Here is a 14,996-nt window from a genome sequence, read left to right as displayed (position 1 = left end):
CGTGTGTCTGTCTGTCCGTCTGTCTGTCTGTCTGTCCGTCCATGTGTCCGTGTGTCCGTGTGTCCGTGTGTCCGTGTGTCCCTGTGTCCGTCTGTCTGTCTGTCTGTCTGTCCGTGTGTCTGTCTGTCTGTCCGTGTGTCCGTGTGTCCGTCTGTCTGTCTGTCCGTGTGTCCGTGTGTCCGTCTGTCTGTCTGTCCCTGTGTCTGTGTGTCCCTGTGTCCGTCTGTCCCTGTGTCCCTGTGTCCGTGTGTCCCTGTGTCCCTGTGTCCGTCTGTCCGTGTGTCCGTCTGTCCGTCTGTCCCTGTGTCCGTCCGTCTGTCTGTCCGTGTGTCCGTGTGTCTGTCTGTCCCTGTGTCCGTGTGTCCGTCTGTCCCTGTGTCCGTGTGTCCGTGTGTCCCTGTGTCCCTGTGTCCGTGTGTCCGTGTGTCCGTGTGTCCGTGTGTCCCTGTGTCCCTGTGTCCCTGTGTCCGTGTGTCCGTGTGTCCGTGTGTCCGTGTGTCCGTCTGTCCGTCTGTCCGTGTGTCCGAGTGTCCCTGTGTCCGTGTGTCCCTGTGTCCCTGTGTCCCTGTGTCCCTGTGTCCGTGTGTCCGCGTGTCCGTGTGTCCGTGTGTCCCTGTGTCCGTGTGTCCCTGTCCCTGTCCCTGTCCCTGTCCCCCGCTGCCCCCGCCGTGTCCCACCTGGATGTGGATGTTTTGTGCCACCAGCTGCTCCGGCGTCAGGCGGAAATTCTGACAGAACACCTGAAAACCAGCGCGGTGCCATCGGTGAGGCCACCGAGGGCTGGTGGCCGTCCCCGGTGTCACCTCCCCGGTGTCACCTCCCCGGTGTCACCTCGTTGAAGTAGGGGTTGTTCCCGCTCCGGCTGCGGGTGTGGAAGTTCCGCTTCCCGATCCGGACCCTCACCACGGGTTTGATGTCCTTGCCCCGCAGCTGGTGGCCCTTGATGACCCTCACCCGGACCTGCCGGGTGACAGGGACGCGGTGGCAGCCAGGGGACATTGTCACGGTCACCGCCGTGTCCCTGAGTGTCGTACCTGGAAATCCTCCCGCCTGTCTGCGGGGGACACCGCGGGTGGCACCGGTGACACCGGGCCCTGGGTGACAGCGATGTCCCCGGTGGAGCCGTGAGCGTCAAAGGAGCAGAGGAAGGTGACGGTGTGCTGGAAAGGGACATGGGGACACGGGGACACTGAGGGGGACATGGGGACATCGAGTGGGACATGGGGACAGGGACATGGGGATAAGGACATGGGGACAAGGGGACATGGGGACATGGGGACAGGGGGACATGGGGACAGGGACATGGGGACAGGGACATGGGGATAAGGACATGGGGACACGGGGACATGGGGACACCAAGTGGGACATGGGGACAGGGACATGGGGATAAGGACACGGGGACATGGGGACACTGAGTGCGACATGGGGACATGGGGACATGGGGACATGGGGACACGGGCACACCAAGTGGGACATGGGGACACGGGGACACCAAGTGGAACATGGGGACATCGAGTGGGACATGGGGACACGGGGACATGGGGACACTGAGTGGGACATGGGGACATGGGGACAGGGACATGGGGATAAGGACATGGGGACACGGGGACATGGGGACACAGGGACACCAAGTGGGACATGGGGACAGGGGGACATGGGGACAGGGACATGGGGATAAGGACACGGGGACATGGGGACACTGAGTGGGACATGGGGACATGGGGACACGGGGACACAGGGACAAGGGGACATGGGGACATGGGGGCAGCGGGACATGGGGACACAGGGTCATGGGGACATGGGGACACGGGGACAGGGACACAGGGATAAGGACACAGGGACACAGGGACAAGGGGACATGGGGACAGGGACACAGGGATAAGGACAGGGATGACATGGGGACATCGGGACACAGGGACATGGGGACACAGGGTCAGCAGGACATGGGGACACAGGGACAGGGGGACATGGGGACAGCGGGACATGGGGACACAGGGACAGGGACACAGGGACATGGAGACACAGGGACATGGGGACATGGGGGCACAGGGACACGGGGACACGGGGACATGGGGGCACAGGGACACGGGGACACAGGGACACGGGGACACAGGGACATGGGGACACAGGGACATGGGGACACAGGGACACTGTCACCCTGGGGTGCTCTGGGGTCGGGGGCTCACCCCCGTGGGCCGCTCCCGGTGGTCCAGCAGCGGGATGTCCCTGAGGGCCACCGGCACGCTGGGCTTGGCCACCAACTCATCCAGTGACACCGTGGTGGCACCCAGGTCGCTGTGGCAGAGGGGGACACGCTGAGGGTGGCCGTGGGCAGGGGGGTGACCCCGGGGTGTCCTCGCGGGGGTGTCACTCACCCCTGGGGCAGGGGACAGTCCCAGCGCCGCAGTCGCAGCTCCAGAGCGTCGGTGGCACTGAGGGGACGCGTGTCCAGCGGCCACACCAGCTCCTGGGGACCGGGTGACACCGGTCAGACGGGGACAAACCGATGTCCCCGTGCCACCACGGGTCACCCCGGGGCCACCTCACCTCGTTCCAGGTGGGGCTGCGCTCCTCGGGCACCACCCGCGTCCTCCTGGGGACACCTGCGTGGCACAAGAGCGGCGGTGCCACCTCAGCTTGGGGACAGCGGGGTGACAGCGGAGGGCTGGCGGTGTCACCGCGACAGCCCCGGCGGTGTCACCGGCCCCGCGGTACCTCGGAAGGAGACGGACAGCAGGACACCGCCACCGGAGCCGGTGGCCCCGGGAATGCGAGCGGCGACAGCGTGACACCGCAGCATGGCCACGGAGCGCTGTCACCGAGGAGGTGACACCGAGGAGGTGACACCGGTGTGTCACCCGGGGGCTGTCCCCGGTGGCAGCGGCGGTTGTGTCCCCGCGGTGCGGCGCTAACGGCGGCGGGCGGCTGTGACAGCCGGTAACGGTGTCACCGTGTGTCCCCACCGGGCTCCGGGAGCCCGCGGGAGCGCGAGGGGTCCGGTGAGGGGCTGGGGGAGTGTCCCCTCCCCACGGGGACATCCCCGGTCCCTGAGGGGACATCCCTCGGTCCCCACGGGGACATCCCCCGGTCCCTGAGGGGACATTCCCGGTCCCCACGGGGACATTCCCGGTCCCTGCCGGTCCCTCCCCACGGGGACATCCCTCGGTCCCTGAGGGGACATCCCCCGGTCCCCACGGGAACATTCCCACGGGTCCTTGTGTCCCTGTCCCTGTGTCCCTCTGTCCCTGTCCCTCTGTCCCTGTGTCCCTCTGTCCCTGTCCCTCTGTCCCTGTGTCCCTCTGTCCCTGTGTCCCTCTGTCCCTGTCCCTCTGTCCCTGTGTCCCTCTGTCCCTGTCCCTGTCCCTCTGTCCCTGTCCCTCTGTCCCTGTCCCTGTCCCTCTGTCCCTGTCCCTGTCCCTGTCCCTCTGTCCCTGTCCCTGTCCCTGTGTCCCTGTCCCTGTCCCTCTGTCCCTGTCCCTCTGTCCCTGTCCCTCTATCCCTGTCCCTGTCCCTCTGTCCCTGTCCCTCTGTCCCTGTCCCTCTGTCCCTGTCCCTCTGTCCCTCTGTCCCTGTCCCTCTGTCCCTGTCCCTGTCCCTCTGTCCCTGTCCCTGTCCCTCTGTCCCTGTCCCTGTCCCTCTGTCCCTGTCCCTGTCCCTCTGTCCCTGTCCCTGTCCCTGTCCCTCTGTCCCTGTCCCTGTCCCTCTGTCCCTGTCCCTGTCCCTGTCCCTCTGTCCCTGTCCCTGTCCCTCTGTCCCTGTCCCTGTCCCTCTGTCCCTGTCCCTGTCCCTGTGTCCCTGTCCCTGTCCCTCTGTCCCTGTCCCTGTCCCTGTCCCTGTGTCCCTGTCCCTGTCCCTCTGTCCCTGTCCCTGTCCCTGTCCCTCTGTCCCTGTCCCTGTCCCTCTGTCCCTGTCCCTGTCCCTCTGTCCCTGTCCCTGTCCCTGTCCCTCTGTCCCTGTCCCTGTCCCTCTGTCCCTGTCCCTGTCCCTGTCCCTCTGTCCCTGTCCCTGTCCCTCTGTCCCTGTCCCTGTCCCTCTGTCCCTGTCCCTGTCCCTGTCCCTCTGTCCCTGTCCCTGTCCCTCTGTCCCTGTCCCTGTCCCTGTGTCCCTGTCCCTGTCCCTCTGTCCCTGTCCCTCTGTCCCTGTCCCTGTCCCTCTGTCCCTGTCCCTCTGTCCCTGTCCCCCGATCCCCACGGGGACACTCCGCGGTCCCGCGCACGCGCACTGAGGGGAGGCGGGAGCGCGCCCCGCGCACGCGCGCTGAGGGGAGGCGGGAGCGCGCCCCGCGCACGCGCGCTGGGATGGGGCGAGGGGCGGGGCTTGCGGCGCCTGCGTGAGGGGAAGGGGGAAAGGGGGCGGGGCCCCCGCCATGTCGCAACGCGCCGGGGACCGCGATCGCGACAGGGAGCGCGACAGGGAGCGAGAGCTGCAGTGGTCGGCCCGCAGGATGGGCACGTCGCTGCTGCTGCAGCTGTCGGCCCACGAGCGAGAGCTGGACCTGGTGTGCCTCGACCACAGCTACGCCAAGCCATGGAGCGCGCACCCCGACGCCAGCGCCGCCCGGCCCGCCCGGCTCCTCTTCCTCACCCCGCGGAGACACCTCGGCAGCGCCCCGTGAGAACCGGAGGGGAAACTGGGGGAACTGGGGGGGTCCTGAGGGGCCTGAGGGGGAACTGGGGGGTCCTGAGGGGGAATTCGGGGGATCCTGAGGGGGAACTGGGGGTCCTGAGGGGCCTGAGGGGGAACTGGGGGGATCCTGAAGGGGAACTGGGGGGTCCTGAGGGGGAACTGGGGGGATCCGGAGGGGGAACTGGGGGTCCTGAGGGGCCTGAGGGGGAACTGGGGGGATCCTGAGGGGGAGCTGGGGGTCCTGAGAGGCTTGAGGGGGAATTGGGGGGTCCTGAGGGGGAACTGGGGGGATCCTGAGGGGGAACTGGGGGTCCTGAGAGGCTTGAGGGGGAACTGGGGGGATCCTGAGGAGGAACTGGGGGTCCTGAGAGGCTTGAGGGGGAATTGGGGGGTCCTGAGGGGCCTGAGGGGGAACTGCGGGTCCTGAGGGGGAATTGGGGGGATCCTGAAGGGGAACTGGGGGGTCCTGAGGCGGAACTGGGGCGGGATCCTGAGGGTCCTGAGGGGGAACTGGCGGGTTCTGAGGGAACTGGTTTGGGGGGTCCAGAGGTCTCGGTTTGGTGGCCCGGGTGTCTCAGTTTGGGGTGTCCAGGGGTCTCGGTTTGGTGGCCCAAAGGGGTGGCCCAGGGGTGTCTCAGTTTGGTGGCCCAGGAGTCTCGGTTTGTTGGCCCAAGGGTCTCAATTTGGTGGCCCAGGAGGCTCAGTTTGGGGTGTCATGGGGTCTCGGTTTGGTGGCCCAGGGTTCTCAGTTTGGGGTGTCCAGGGTTCTCAGTTTGGTGGCCCAGGGTTCTCAGTTTGGTGGCCCAGGTGTCTCAGTTTGGGGTGTCCAGGTGTCTCAGTTTGGTGGCCCAGGTGTCTCAGTTTGGTGGCCCAGGGGTCTTGGTTTGGGGTATCCAGGGGTCTTGGTTTGGTGGCCCAAAGGGGTGGCCCAGGGGTCTTGGTTTGGTGGCCCAGGAGGCTCAGTTTGGGGTGTCATGGGGTCTCAATTTGGTGGCCCAGGGGTCTCGGTTTGGTGGCCCAGGGGTCTCAGTTTGGGGTGTCCAGGGAGTCTCGGTTTGATGGCCCAGCAGGCTCAGTTTGGTGGCCCAAGGGTCACAATTTGGTGGCCCAGAGATCTCAATTTGGTGGCCACTTGACATCCCATCAATCCCACAATTCTGGGCTCAATCCCACTTTATGAACACGCTACAAACCCCCCCAAACTCCCCCAAATCCCCCAAAACCCCCAACCCCCCCCAAATCCCCCAAACCCCCTAAATCCCCCCCAAACCCCCCAAATCCCCCCAAATTCCCCAAAACCCCCCAAATTCCCCCAAAACCCCCAAACCCCCCCAAATCCCCCAAACCCCCCAAAACCCCCAACGCCCCCCAAATCCCCCCCAAACCCCCAAATCCCCCAAACCCCCAAATCCCCCAAACCCCCCCAAAACCCCCAAATCCCAAATCCCCCCAAATCCCCCCAAAACCCCCCAAAACCCCCAACGCCCCCCAAACCCCCCCAAACCCCCCAAATCCCCCCAAACCCCCAAATCCCCCCAAACTCCCAAATCCCCCAAAACCCCCCAAAACCCCCAAATCCCAAATCCCCCCAAATCCCCCCAAATCCCAAATCCCCCCAAAACCCCCAAACCCCCCCAAATCCCCCAAACCCCCAAATCCCCCAAACCCCCAAATCCCCCAAACCCCCCCAAAACCCCCAAATCCCAAATCCCCCCAAATCCCCCCAAATCCCAAATCCCCCCAAATCCCCCAAATCCCCCCAAATCCCCCCAAATCCCCCCAAATCCCCCAAAACCCCCAAATCCCCCAAAACCCCCCAACCCCCCCCAACCCCCCCAAAACCCCCAAATCCCCCAAACCCCCAAACCCCCCAAATCCCCCCAAATCCCCCCAAACCCCCAAATCCCCCCCCAACCCCCAAATCCCCCAAACCCCCCAAACCCCCAAATCCCCAAACCCCCAAATCCCCCAAAACCCCCAAATCCCCAAATCCCCCAAAACCCCCAAATCCCCCAAATCCCCCCAAATCCCCCCAAATCCCAAATCCCCCCAAAACCCCCAAACCCCCCAAATCCCCCAAAACCCCCAAACCCCCCCAAACCCCACCAAATCCCCCAAAACCCCCAAATCCCCCCAAAATCCCCCAAATCCCCCCAAATACCCCCAAAATCCCCAAAACCCCCCAACCCCCAAAACCCCCCCAAAACCCCCAAACCCCCCCAAACCCCCGACCCCCCGCTGCCCTAACCGCCGTGCCCGGGGCAGGGAGGCCGATGTCCCCATCGACGTGGAGACGGTGACGCCCACGCCGGTGCCGCTGTACGACAACCAGAAGGCTCGGAGCGTGATGAACGAGTGCGAGCGGCACGTCATGTTCGCCCGCACCGACGCCGACGCGCCGCCGCCGCCCGACGACTGGGAGGAGCACGTCAACAGGTGGGAATGCGGGAATCTGGGAATCTGGGAATGGGAATCTGGGAATGGGAATCTGGGAATGGGAATCTGGGAATGGGAATTTGGGAATGGGAATCCAGGCTGGGAGGAGCACGTCAACAGGTGGGAATGCGGGAATCTGGGAATGTGGGAATGTGGGAATGGGAGGAGCACGTCAACAGGTGGGAATGCGGGAATGGGAATGTGGGAATGTGGGAATGTGGGAATTTGGGAATGGGAATCCAGGCTGGGAGGAGCACGTCAACAGGTGGGAATGCGGGAATGGGAATCTGGGAATGTGGGAATGGGAGGAGCACGTCAACAGGTGGGAATGTGGGAATGGGAATCTGGGAATGTGGGCTGGGAATGGGAATCTGGGAATGTGGGCTGGGAATGGGAATCTGGGAATGTGGGAATGGGAGGAGCACGTCAACAGGTGGGAATGCGGGAATCTGGGAATGTGGGAATGGGAATCTGGGAATGGGAATTTGGGAATGGGAATCCGGGCTGGGAGGAGCACGTCAACAGGTGGGAATGTGGGAATGGGAATCTGGGAATGGGAATCTGGGAATGGGAATTTGGGAATGGGAATCCAGGCTGGGAGGAGCACGTCAACAGGTGGGAATGCGGGAATCTAGGAATGTGGGAATGTGGGAATGTGGGAATGTGGGAATCTGGGCTGGGAATGGGAATCCAGGCTGGGAGGAGCACGTCAACAGGTGGGAATGTGGGAATGTGGGAATGCGGGAATGGGAGTCTGGGAATGGGAATCTGGGAATGGGAATTTGGGAATGGGAATCCAGGCTGGGAGGAGCACGTCAACAGGTGGGAATGCGGGAATGGGAATCTGGGAATCTGGGAATGGGAATCTGGGCTGGGAATGGGAATCCGGGCTGGGAGGAGCACGTCAACAGGTGGGAATGCGGGAATGGGAATCTGGGAATGTGGGAATGTGGGAATGTGGGAATGGGAGGAGCACGTCAGCAGGTGGGAATGCGGGAATTTGGGAATGTGGGAATCTGGGAATGGGAATGTGGGCTGGGAATGGGAATCTGGGAATGTGGGAATGGGAGGAGCACGTCAACAGGTGGGAATGCGGGAATTTGGGAATGTGGGAATCTGGGAATGGGAATCTGGGCTGGGAATGGGAATCTGGGAATGTGGGCTGGGAGGAGCACGTCAACAGGTGGGAATGCGGGAATCTGGGAATCTGGGCTGGGAATGGGAATCTGGGATGGGAATGTGGGCTGGGAGGAGAACGTCAACAGGTGGGAATGCGGGAATGCGGGAATTTGGGAATCTGGGAATGGGAATCTGGGAATGTGGGAATGGGAATCTGGGAATGGGAATCCAGGCTGGGAATGGGAATCTGGGAATGGGAATCTGGGAATGTGGGAATGGGAATCTGGGAATGTGGGCTGGGAGGAGCACGTCAACAGGTGGGAATGCAGGAATCTGGGAATGGGAATTTGGGATGGGAATCTGGGCTGGGAGGAGCACGTCAACAGGTGGGAATGCAGGAATCTGGGAATGTGGGAATCTGGGCTGGGAATGGGAATCCAGGCTGGGAGGAGCACGTCAACAGGTGGGAATGCGGGAATGCGGGAATGGGAATCTGGGAATGGGAATGTGGGAATGTGGGCTGGGAGGAGCACGTCAGCAGGTGGGAATGCGGGAATGGGAATCTGGGAATCTGGGAATGGGAATCTGGGAATGTGGGAATCTGGGCTGGGAATGGGAATCCAGGCTGGGAGGAGCACGTCAACAGGTGGGAATGCGGGAATCTGGGAATCTGGGAATGGGAATCTGGGCTGGGAATGGGAATCCAGGCTGGGAGGAGCACGTCAACAGGTGGGAATGCGGGAATCTGGGAATCTGGGAATGGGAATCTGGGCTGGGAATGGGAATCCAGGCTGGGAGGAGCACGTCAACAGGTGGGAATGCGGGAATCTGGGAATCTGGGAATGTGGGAATGTGGGAATGTGGGAATGGGAATCTGGGAATGTGGGAATCTGGGCTGGGAATGGGAATCCAGGCTGGGAGGAGCACGTCAGCAGGTGGGAATGCGGGAATCTGTGAATCCGGGAATGTGGGAATCTGGGAATGGGAATCCAGGCTGGGAACACCAAAGAAGGGGAATCCAGGAGGATCACGTGAACGGCTGGGGCGGCGATTGCGGAGAGGAGGAGGAGCCAGGAGGGGTTTGGCTGTTTGGGTGACCCCCGTGTGTGTGTGTGTGTGTCTGTCTGCCTGTGTGTGTGTCTGTGTGTCTGTGTGTCTGTCTGTCTGTCTGTGTGTGTGTGTGTGTGTGTGTGCCTATCTGTCTGTGTGTCTGTGTGTGTGTGTGTGTGTGCCTGTCTGTCTGTGTGTCTGTCTCTGTGTGTGTGTGTGTGTCTGTCTGCCTGTGTGTGTGTCTGTGTGTCTGTCTGTCTGTCTGTCTGTCTGTGTGTGTGTGTGTGTGTGTGTGCCTATCTGTCTGTGTGTCTGTGTGTGTGTGTGTGTGTGCCTGTCTGTCTGTGTGTGTGTGTGTGTCTGTCTGCCTGTGTGTGTGTCTGTGTGTCTGTCTGTCTGTCTGTCTGTCTGTGTGTGTCTGTCTGTGTGTGTCTGTCTGTGTGTGTGTGTCTGTCTGTGTGTCTGTCTCTGTGTGTGTGTGTGTGTCTGTCTGCCTGTGTGTGTGTCTGTGTGTCTGTCTGTCTGTCTGTCTGTCTGTGTGTGTCTGTCTGTGTGTGTCTGTCTGTGTGTGTGTGTCTGTGTGTGTGTCTGTCTGTGTGTCTGTGTGTGTGTCTGTGTGTGTGTGTATGTCTGTCTGTGTGTGTGCCTGTCTGTGTGTCTCTGTGTCTGTGTGTCTGCCTGTGTGTGTGCCTGTCTGTCTGTGTGTGTGTCTGTGTGTCTGTCTGTGTGTGTGTCTGTGTGTGTGTGTGCCTGTCTGTGTGCCTGTCTGTCCGTGTGTCCGTGTGTCCCTGTGTCCGTGTGTCCCTGTGTCCCTGTGTCCGTGTGTCCGCGTGTCCGTGTGTCCCTGTGTCCGTGTGTCCCTGTGTCCCTGTGTCCGTGTGTCCCTGTGTCCGTGTGTCCCTGTGTCCGTGTGTCCGTGTGTCCGTGTGTCCGTGTGTCCGTGTGTCCCTGTGTCCGTGTGTCCCTGTGTCCGTGTGTCCGTGTGTCCGTGTGTCCCTGTGTCCGTGTGTCCCTGTGTCCGTGTGTCCGTGTGTCCGTGTGTCCGTGTGTCCGTGTGTCCGTGTGTCCGTGTGTCCCTGTGTCCCTGTGTCCCTGTGTCCGTGTGTCCCTGTGTCCGTGTGTCCCTGTGTCCGTGTGTCCCTGTGTCCCTGTGTCCGTGTGTCCGTGTGTCCGTGTGTCCGTGTGTCCGTGTGTCCGTGTGTCCCTGTGTCCGTGTGTCCGTGTGTCCCTGTGTCCGTGTGTCTGTGTGTCCGTGTGTCCGTGTGTCCGTGTGTCCGTGTGTCCCTGTGTCCGTGTGTCCGTGTGTCCCTGTGTCCGTGTGTCCGTGTGTCCCTGTGTCCGTGTGTCCGTGTGTCCGTGTGTCCGTGTGTCCGTGTGTCCGTGTGTCCGTGTGTCCGTGTGTCCGTGTGTCCGTGTGTCCCTGTGTCCGTGTGTCCGTGTGTCCCTGTGACCCTGTGTCCGTGTGTCCGTGTGTCCCCCAGGACGGGCTGGAGCATGGCCCAGAACAAGCTGTTCAACAAGATCCACAAAGCTCTGCAGTCGGACCGGCTGGCCCGGCTGGCCAACGAGGGGGTGAGAGGGGCTGGGACCCTTCGGAATTCCGGGTGGGAATTGTGGCCTCCGGGTGTTCTTTGGGCTTCTGGGAGCCGTGGGTTTTGTGGGATCACGGAGTGTCCTGGGTGGATCATCAGTACAACCGCTGGGCCTGCAGGGACACCCCAAATTCCCACCCTGGGACGCTGCAGGGACACCCCAAATTATCACTGGGGACCCTGCAGGGACACCCCAAATTATCACTGGGGACCCTGCAGGGACACCCCAAATTATCACTGGGGACCCTGCAGGGACACCCCAAATTCTCACTGGGGACCCTGCAGGGACACCCCAAATTATCTCTGGGGACCCTGCAGGGACACCCCAAATTCCCTCTGGGGGGGGTTGAACCTTTCCCAAAACCCCAAAACCCACCCCAAACCCCCCTGTCCCAGCCCCATTCCCCTGAACTTCGGGAATCCCCCAGAACTTTGGGAATTCCCCAGAACTTTGGGAATCCCCTTAAACTTTGGGAATCCCCCAGAACTTGGGGAATCCCCCAGAACTTTGGGAATCCCCCTGAACTCTGGGAATCCCCCTGAACTTTGGGAATCCCCCTGAACTTCGGGAATCCCCCTGAACTCTGGGAATCCCCCTGAACTTCGGGAATCCCCCTGAACTTTGGGAATCCCCCAGAACTTTGGGAATCCCCCTGAACTCTGGGAATCCCCCTGAACTTCGGGAATCCCCCTGAACTTTGGGAATCCCCCAGAACTTTGGGAATCCCCCTGAACTTTGGGAATCCCCCAGAACTTTGGGAATCCCCCAGAACTTTGGGAATCCCCCAGAACTTTGGGAATCCCCCTGAACTCTGGGAATCCCCCTGAACTCTGGGAATCCCCCAGAACTTGGGGAATCCCCCTGAACTCTGGGAATCCCCCTGAACTTTGGGAATCCCCCTGAACTCTGGGAATCCCCCTGAACTTCGGGAATCCCCCAGAACTTTGGGAATCCCCCTGAACTCTGGGAATCCCCCTGAACTTTGGGAATCCCCCTGAACTCTGGGAATCCCCCTGAACTTGGGGAATCCCCCTGAACTTGGGGAATCCCCCTGAACTTGGGGAATCCCCCTGAACTTGGGGAATCCCCCAGAACTTTGGGAATCCCCCTGAACTCTGGGAATCCCCCTGAACTTGGGGAATCCCCCTGAACTTGGGGAATCCCCCTGAACTTGGGGAATCCCCCTGAACTTCGGGAATCCCCCTGAACTCTGGGAATCCCCCAGAACTTCGGGAATCCCCCTGAACTTCGGGAATCCCCCAGAACTTTGGGAATCCCCCTGAACTTCGGGAATCCCCCTGAACTTCGGGAATCCCCCTGAACTTCGGGAATCCCCCAGAACTTTGGGAATCCCCCTGAACTTTGGGAATCCCCCTGAACTTTGGGAATCCCCTTAAACTTTGGGAATTCCCCAGAACTTTGGGAATCCCCCAGAACTTTGGGAATCCCCCTGAACTCTGGGAATCCCCCTGAACTTCGGGAATCCCCCTGAACTTCGGGAATCCCCCAGAACTTCGGGAATCCCCCAGAACTTTGGGAATCCCCCTGAACTTGGGGAATCCCCTTAAACTTTGGGAATCCCCCAGAACTTTGGGAATCCCCCTGAACTCTGGGAATCCCCCTGAACTTCGGGAATCCCCCAGAACTTCGGGAATCCCCCTGAACTTCGGGAATCCCCCTGAACTTCGGGAATCCCCCAGAACTTCGGGAATCCCCCAGAACTTTGGGAATCCCCCAGAACTTTGGGAATCCCCCAGAACTTTGGGAATTCCCCGTTCCAGGCCTGCAACGAGCCGGTGCTGCGGAGGATCGCGGTGGATAAATGCGCCCGCCGCGTGCGCCAGGCCCTGGCCAGCGTCAACTGGGACACCAAACTCATCCAGTGGCTCCACACCACGCTGGTGGAGACCCTCAGCCTGCCCGTGCTGGCTGCTTACCTGGACGCCCTGCAGACCCTGAAAGGAAAGGTGATGGAAGTTTTTCCAGGGGTTTGGGGTTGTTCTCCAGTGGTTTTGGGGGTGTTTTTTTCACTCTTTCCTGGGTTTTGCCCGCAGATTCCTGCGTTGATCGATAGGATGCTGCTCTCCTCCACGGCCAAGACGGGAGCAGCGGGGGCTGAGGCGCTGTCACTGCTGCTCAAGAGGCCCTGGGACCCGGCTGTGGGTGTTCTGTCCCATAATAAACCTGTGAGTGCTCCTGGGGGGGTTCTGGGGGTCCCACGGAGCTTTGGACATCCCATCCTCCGCCTCTGTGCTCTCCCTGGGTTCTTCTGCTTTATTCCTGCTCCGTCTGAGGAGTTTGGGCACCACCAGCATCGTGGATATCCAGCTCCTGGTCCTGCAGGGACACCCCAAATTATCACTGGGGACCCTGCAGGGACACCCCAAATTATCACTGGGGACCCTGCACAGACACCCCAAATTATCACTGGGGACCCTGCAGGGACACCCCAAATTATCAGTGGGGACCCTGCAGGGACACCCCAAATTATCACTGGGGACCCTGCAGGGACACCCCAAGACCCTGCAGGGACACCCCAATTTCTCACTGGGGACCCTGCAGGGACACCCCAAATTATCACTGGGGACCCTGCAGGGACACCCCAAATTATCACTGGGGACCCTGCAGGGACACCCCAAATTATCACTGGGGACCCTGCAGGGACACCCCAAATTATCACTGGGGACCCTGCAGGGACACCCCAAATTCCCACCCTGGGACCCTGCAGGGACACCCCAAATTATCACCCTGGGGACCCTGCAGGGACACCCCAAATTCCTGGGGCAGGGAGGTTTTTCCTGGGAAATTCCTGGGGCAGGGAGGTTTTTCCTGGGAAAACGCCGTTCCTGAGCCGGCTGCTTTGCAGAGCAAACTGCCGGGATCGCCCCTGATCCTCATCGCGTCCTCCGGCCCCGCCAGCTCCGTGTTCCCCACGTCCCGACGGCAGCGCTTCTGGCAGTCGCAGCTCTCCTGCCTGGGGAAGGTCTGTGGGGTGGGGCTGTGGGGCTGGGTGTGTGGGGTGGGGCTGTGGGGCTGGGTGTGTGGGGTGGGGCTGGGTGTGTGGGGTGGGGCTGTGGGGTTGGGTATGTGGGGTGGGGCTGGGTGTGTGGGGTGGGGCTGGGTGTGTGGGGTGGGGCTGTGGGGCTGGATGTGTGGGGCTGGATTTGTGGGGCTGGATGTGTGGGGTGGGGCTGTGGGGCTGGGTGTGTGTGGGGTGGGGCTGTGGGGCTGGATGTGTGGGGCTGGATGTGTGGGGCTGGGTGTGTGGGGTGAGGCTGTGGGGCTGGATGTGTGGGGCTGGGTGTGTGGGGTGGGGCTGTGGGGCTGGATGTGTGGGGCTGGATGTGTGGGGCTGGGTGTGTGGGGTGGGGCTGTGGGGCTGGATTTGTGGGGCTGGGTGTGTGGGGCTGGGTGTGTGGGGTGAGGCTGTGGGGCTGGATGTGTGGGGCTGGATGTGTGGGGTGGGGCTGTGGGGCTGGATGTGTGGGGTGGGGCTGTGGGGCTGGGTGTGTGGGGTGGATTTGTGGGGTTGGATGTGTGGGGCTGGATTTGTGGGGTTGGATGTGTGGGGCTGGATCTGTGGGGTGTATCTGTGGGGCTGGATCTGATGTCCCCAGCCTGCTCTGGTGTCCCCAGCCCTGCTGACTGTCCCCGATGTCCCCAGCCCCGGTGTGAGTGGTGTCCCCTGTCCCCAACCCTGTTCAGGTGTCCCCAGCCCAGGTGTGACCGGTGTCCCCTGTCCCCAGCCCAGGTGTGACCGGTGTCCCCTGTCCCCAGCCCCGGTGTGACCGGTGTCCCCTGTCCCCAGCCCCGGTGTGACCGGTGTCCCCTGTCCCCACAGGTGTGACCGGTGTCCCCTGTCCCCAGCCCAGGTGTGACCGATGTCCCCTGTCCCCAGCCCAGGTGTGACCGGTGTCCCCTGTCCCCACAGGTGATCCCCATCTCCACGTCGCTGCTGAACAATGGCAGCGGGGTGGGGGTGCTGCAGTGCCTGGAGCACATGATCGGCGCTGTCAGGGGCAAGGTGGCCGAGGTGAGGGACACACCTGGACACACCTGGACACACCTGGACACCTGTACACTGCACACCTGGACACACCTGGACACCGTGTACACCCGAACACCTTGTACACCCTGCATACCTGCACACCTGTACACACTGCACACGCCTG

The 14,996-nt window shown here is 61.9% G+C and overlaps 2 protein-coding genes across 6 annotated transcripts in view; one reads left to right on the top strand and one right to left on the bottom strand.

Annotated features, from left to right (window-relative positions):
- FER1L5 (fer-1 like family member 5) overlaps positions 1 to 2,800 on the bottom strand; it is a 38,236-nt gene extending 35,436 nt beyond the window's left edge. The window contains exons 1-7 of the mRNA XM_088068206.1: positions 2,716 to 2,800; positions 2,548 to 2,603; positions 2,376 to 2,467; positions 2,187 to 2,295; positions 1,035 to 1,160; positions 832 to 960; positions 678 to 740 (exon numbers count right to left, since the gene is read on the bottom strand). Of these exons, the coding sequence (XP_087924332.1) occupies positions 678 to 740; positions 832 to 960; positions 1,035 to 1,160; positions 2,187 to 2,295; positions 2,376 to 2,467; positions 2,548 to 2,603; positions 2,716 to 2,800 (660 nt within the window). The remainder of the gene's footprint in view (positions 1 to 677; positions 741 to 831; positions 961 to 1,034; positions 1,161 to 2,186; positions 2,296 to 2,375; positions 2,468 to 2,547; positions 2,604 to 2,715) is intronic.
- A 1,554-nt stretch (positions 2,801 to 4,354) lies between these two features.
- The window catches only part of KANSL3 (KAT8 regulatory NSL complex subunit 3), a 40,763-nt gene continuing 30,121 nt past the window's right edge, over positions 4,355 to 14,996 (top strand). For 4 of the 5 annotated variants that reach the window (XM_088068245.1, XM_088068243.1, XM_088068242.1 and 1 more), the window contains exons 1-7: positions 4,355 to 4,611; positions 6,892 to 7,062; positions 10,713 to 10,803; positions 12,606 to 12,791; positions 12,879 to 13,010; positions 13,691 to 13,807; positions 14,756 to 14,857. In XM_088068245.1, the coding sequence (XP_087924371.1) occupies positions 4,367 to 4,611; positions 6,892 to 7,062; positions 10,713 to 10,803; positions 12,606 to 12,791; positions 12,879 to 13,010; positions 13,691 to 13,807; positions 14,756 to 14,857 (1,044 nt within the window). In that variant the 5' untranslated portion in view covers positions 4,355 to 4,366. Of the gene's footprint in view, positions 4,612 to 6,891; positions 7,063 to 8,978; positions 8,994 to 10,712; positions 10,804 to 12,605; positions 12,792 to 12,878; positions 13,011 to 13,690; positions 13,808 to 14,755; positions 14,858 to 14,996 lie in introns of those variants that run through there. The other variant, XM_088068246.1, reaches the window with a different exon arrangement.

This window comes from Pseudopodoces humilis, chromosome 30 (assembly GCF_049639895.1).
Source record: "Pseudopodoces humilis isolate 2021_Gansu_Grassland_sample_001 chromosome 30, ASM4963989v1, whole genome shotgun sequence".
In the NCBI taxonomy this organism is placed as follows: domain Eukaryota; kingdom Metazoa; phylum Chordata; class Aves; order Passeriformes; family Paridae; genus Pseudopodoces; species Pseudopodoces humilis.
Note: the sequence above shows the minus strand (reverse complement) of the source record. Positions and strands in the feature narration are given on the sequence as shown.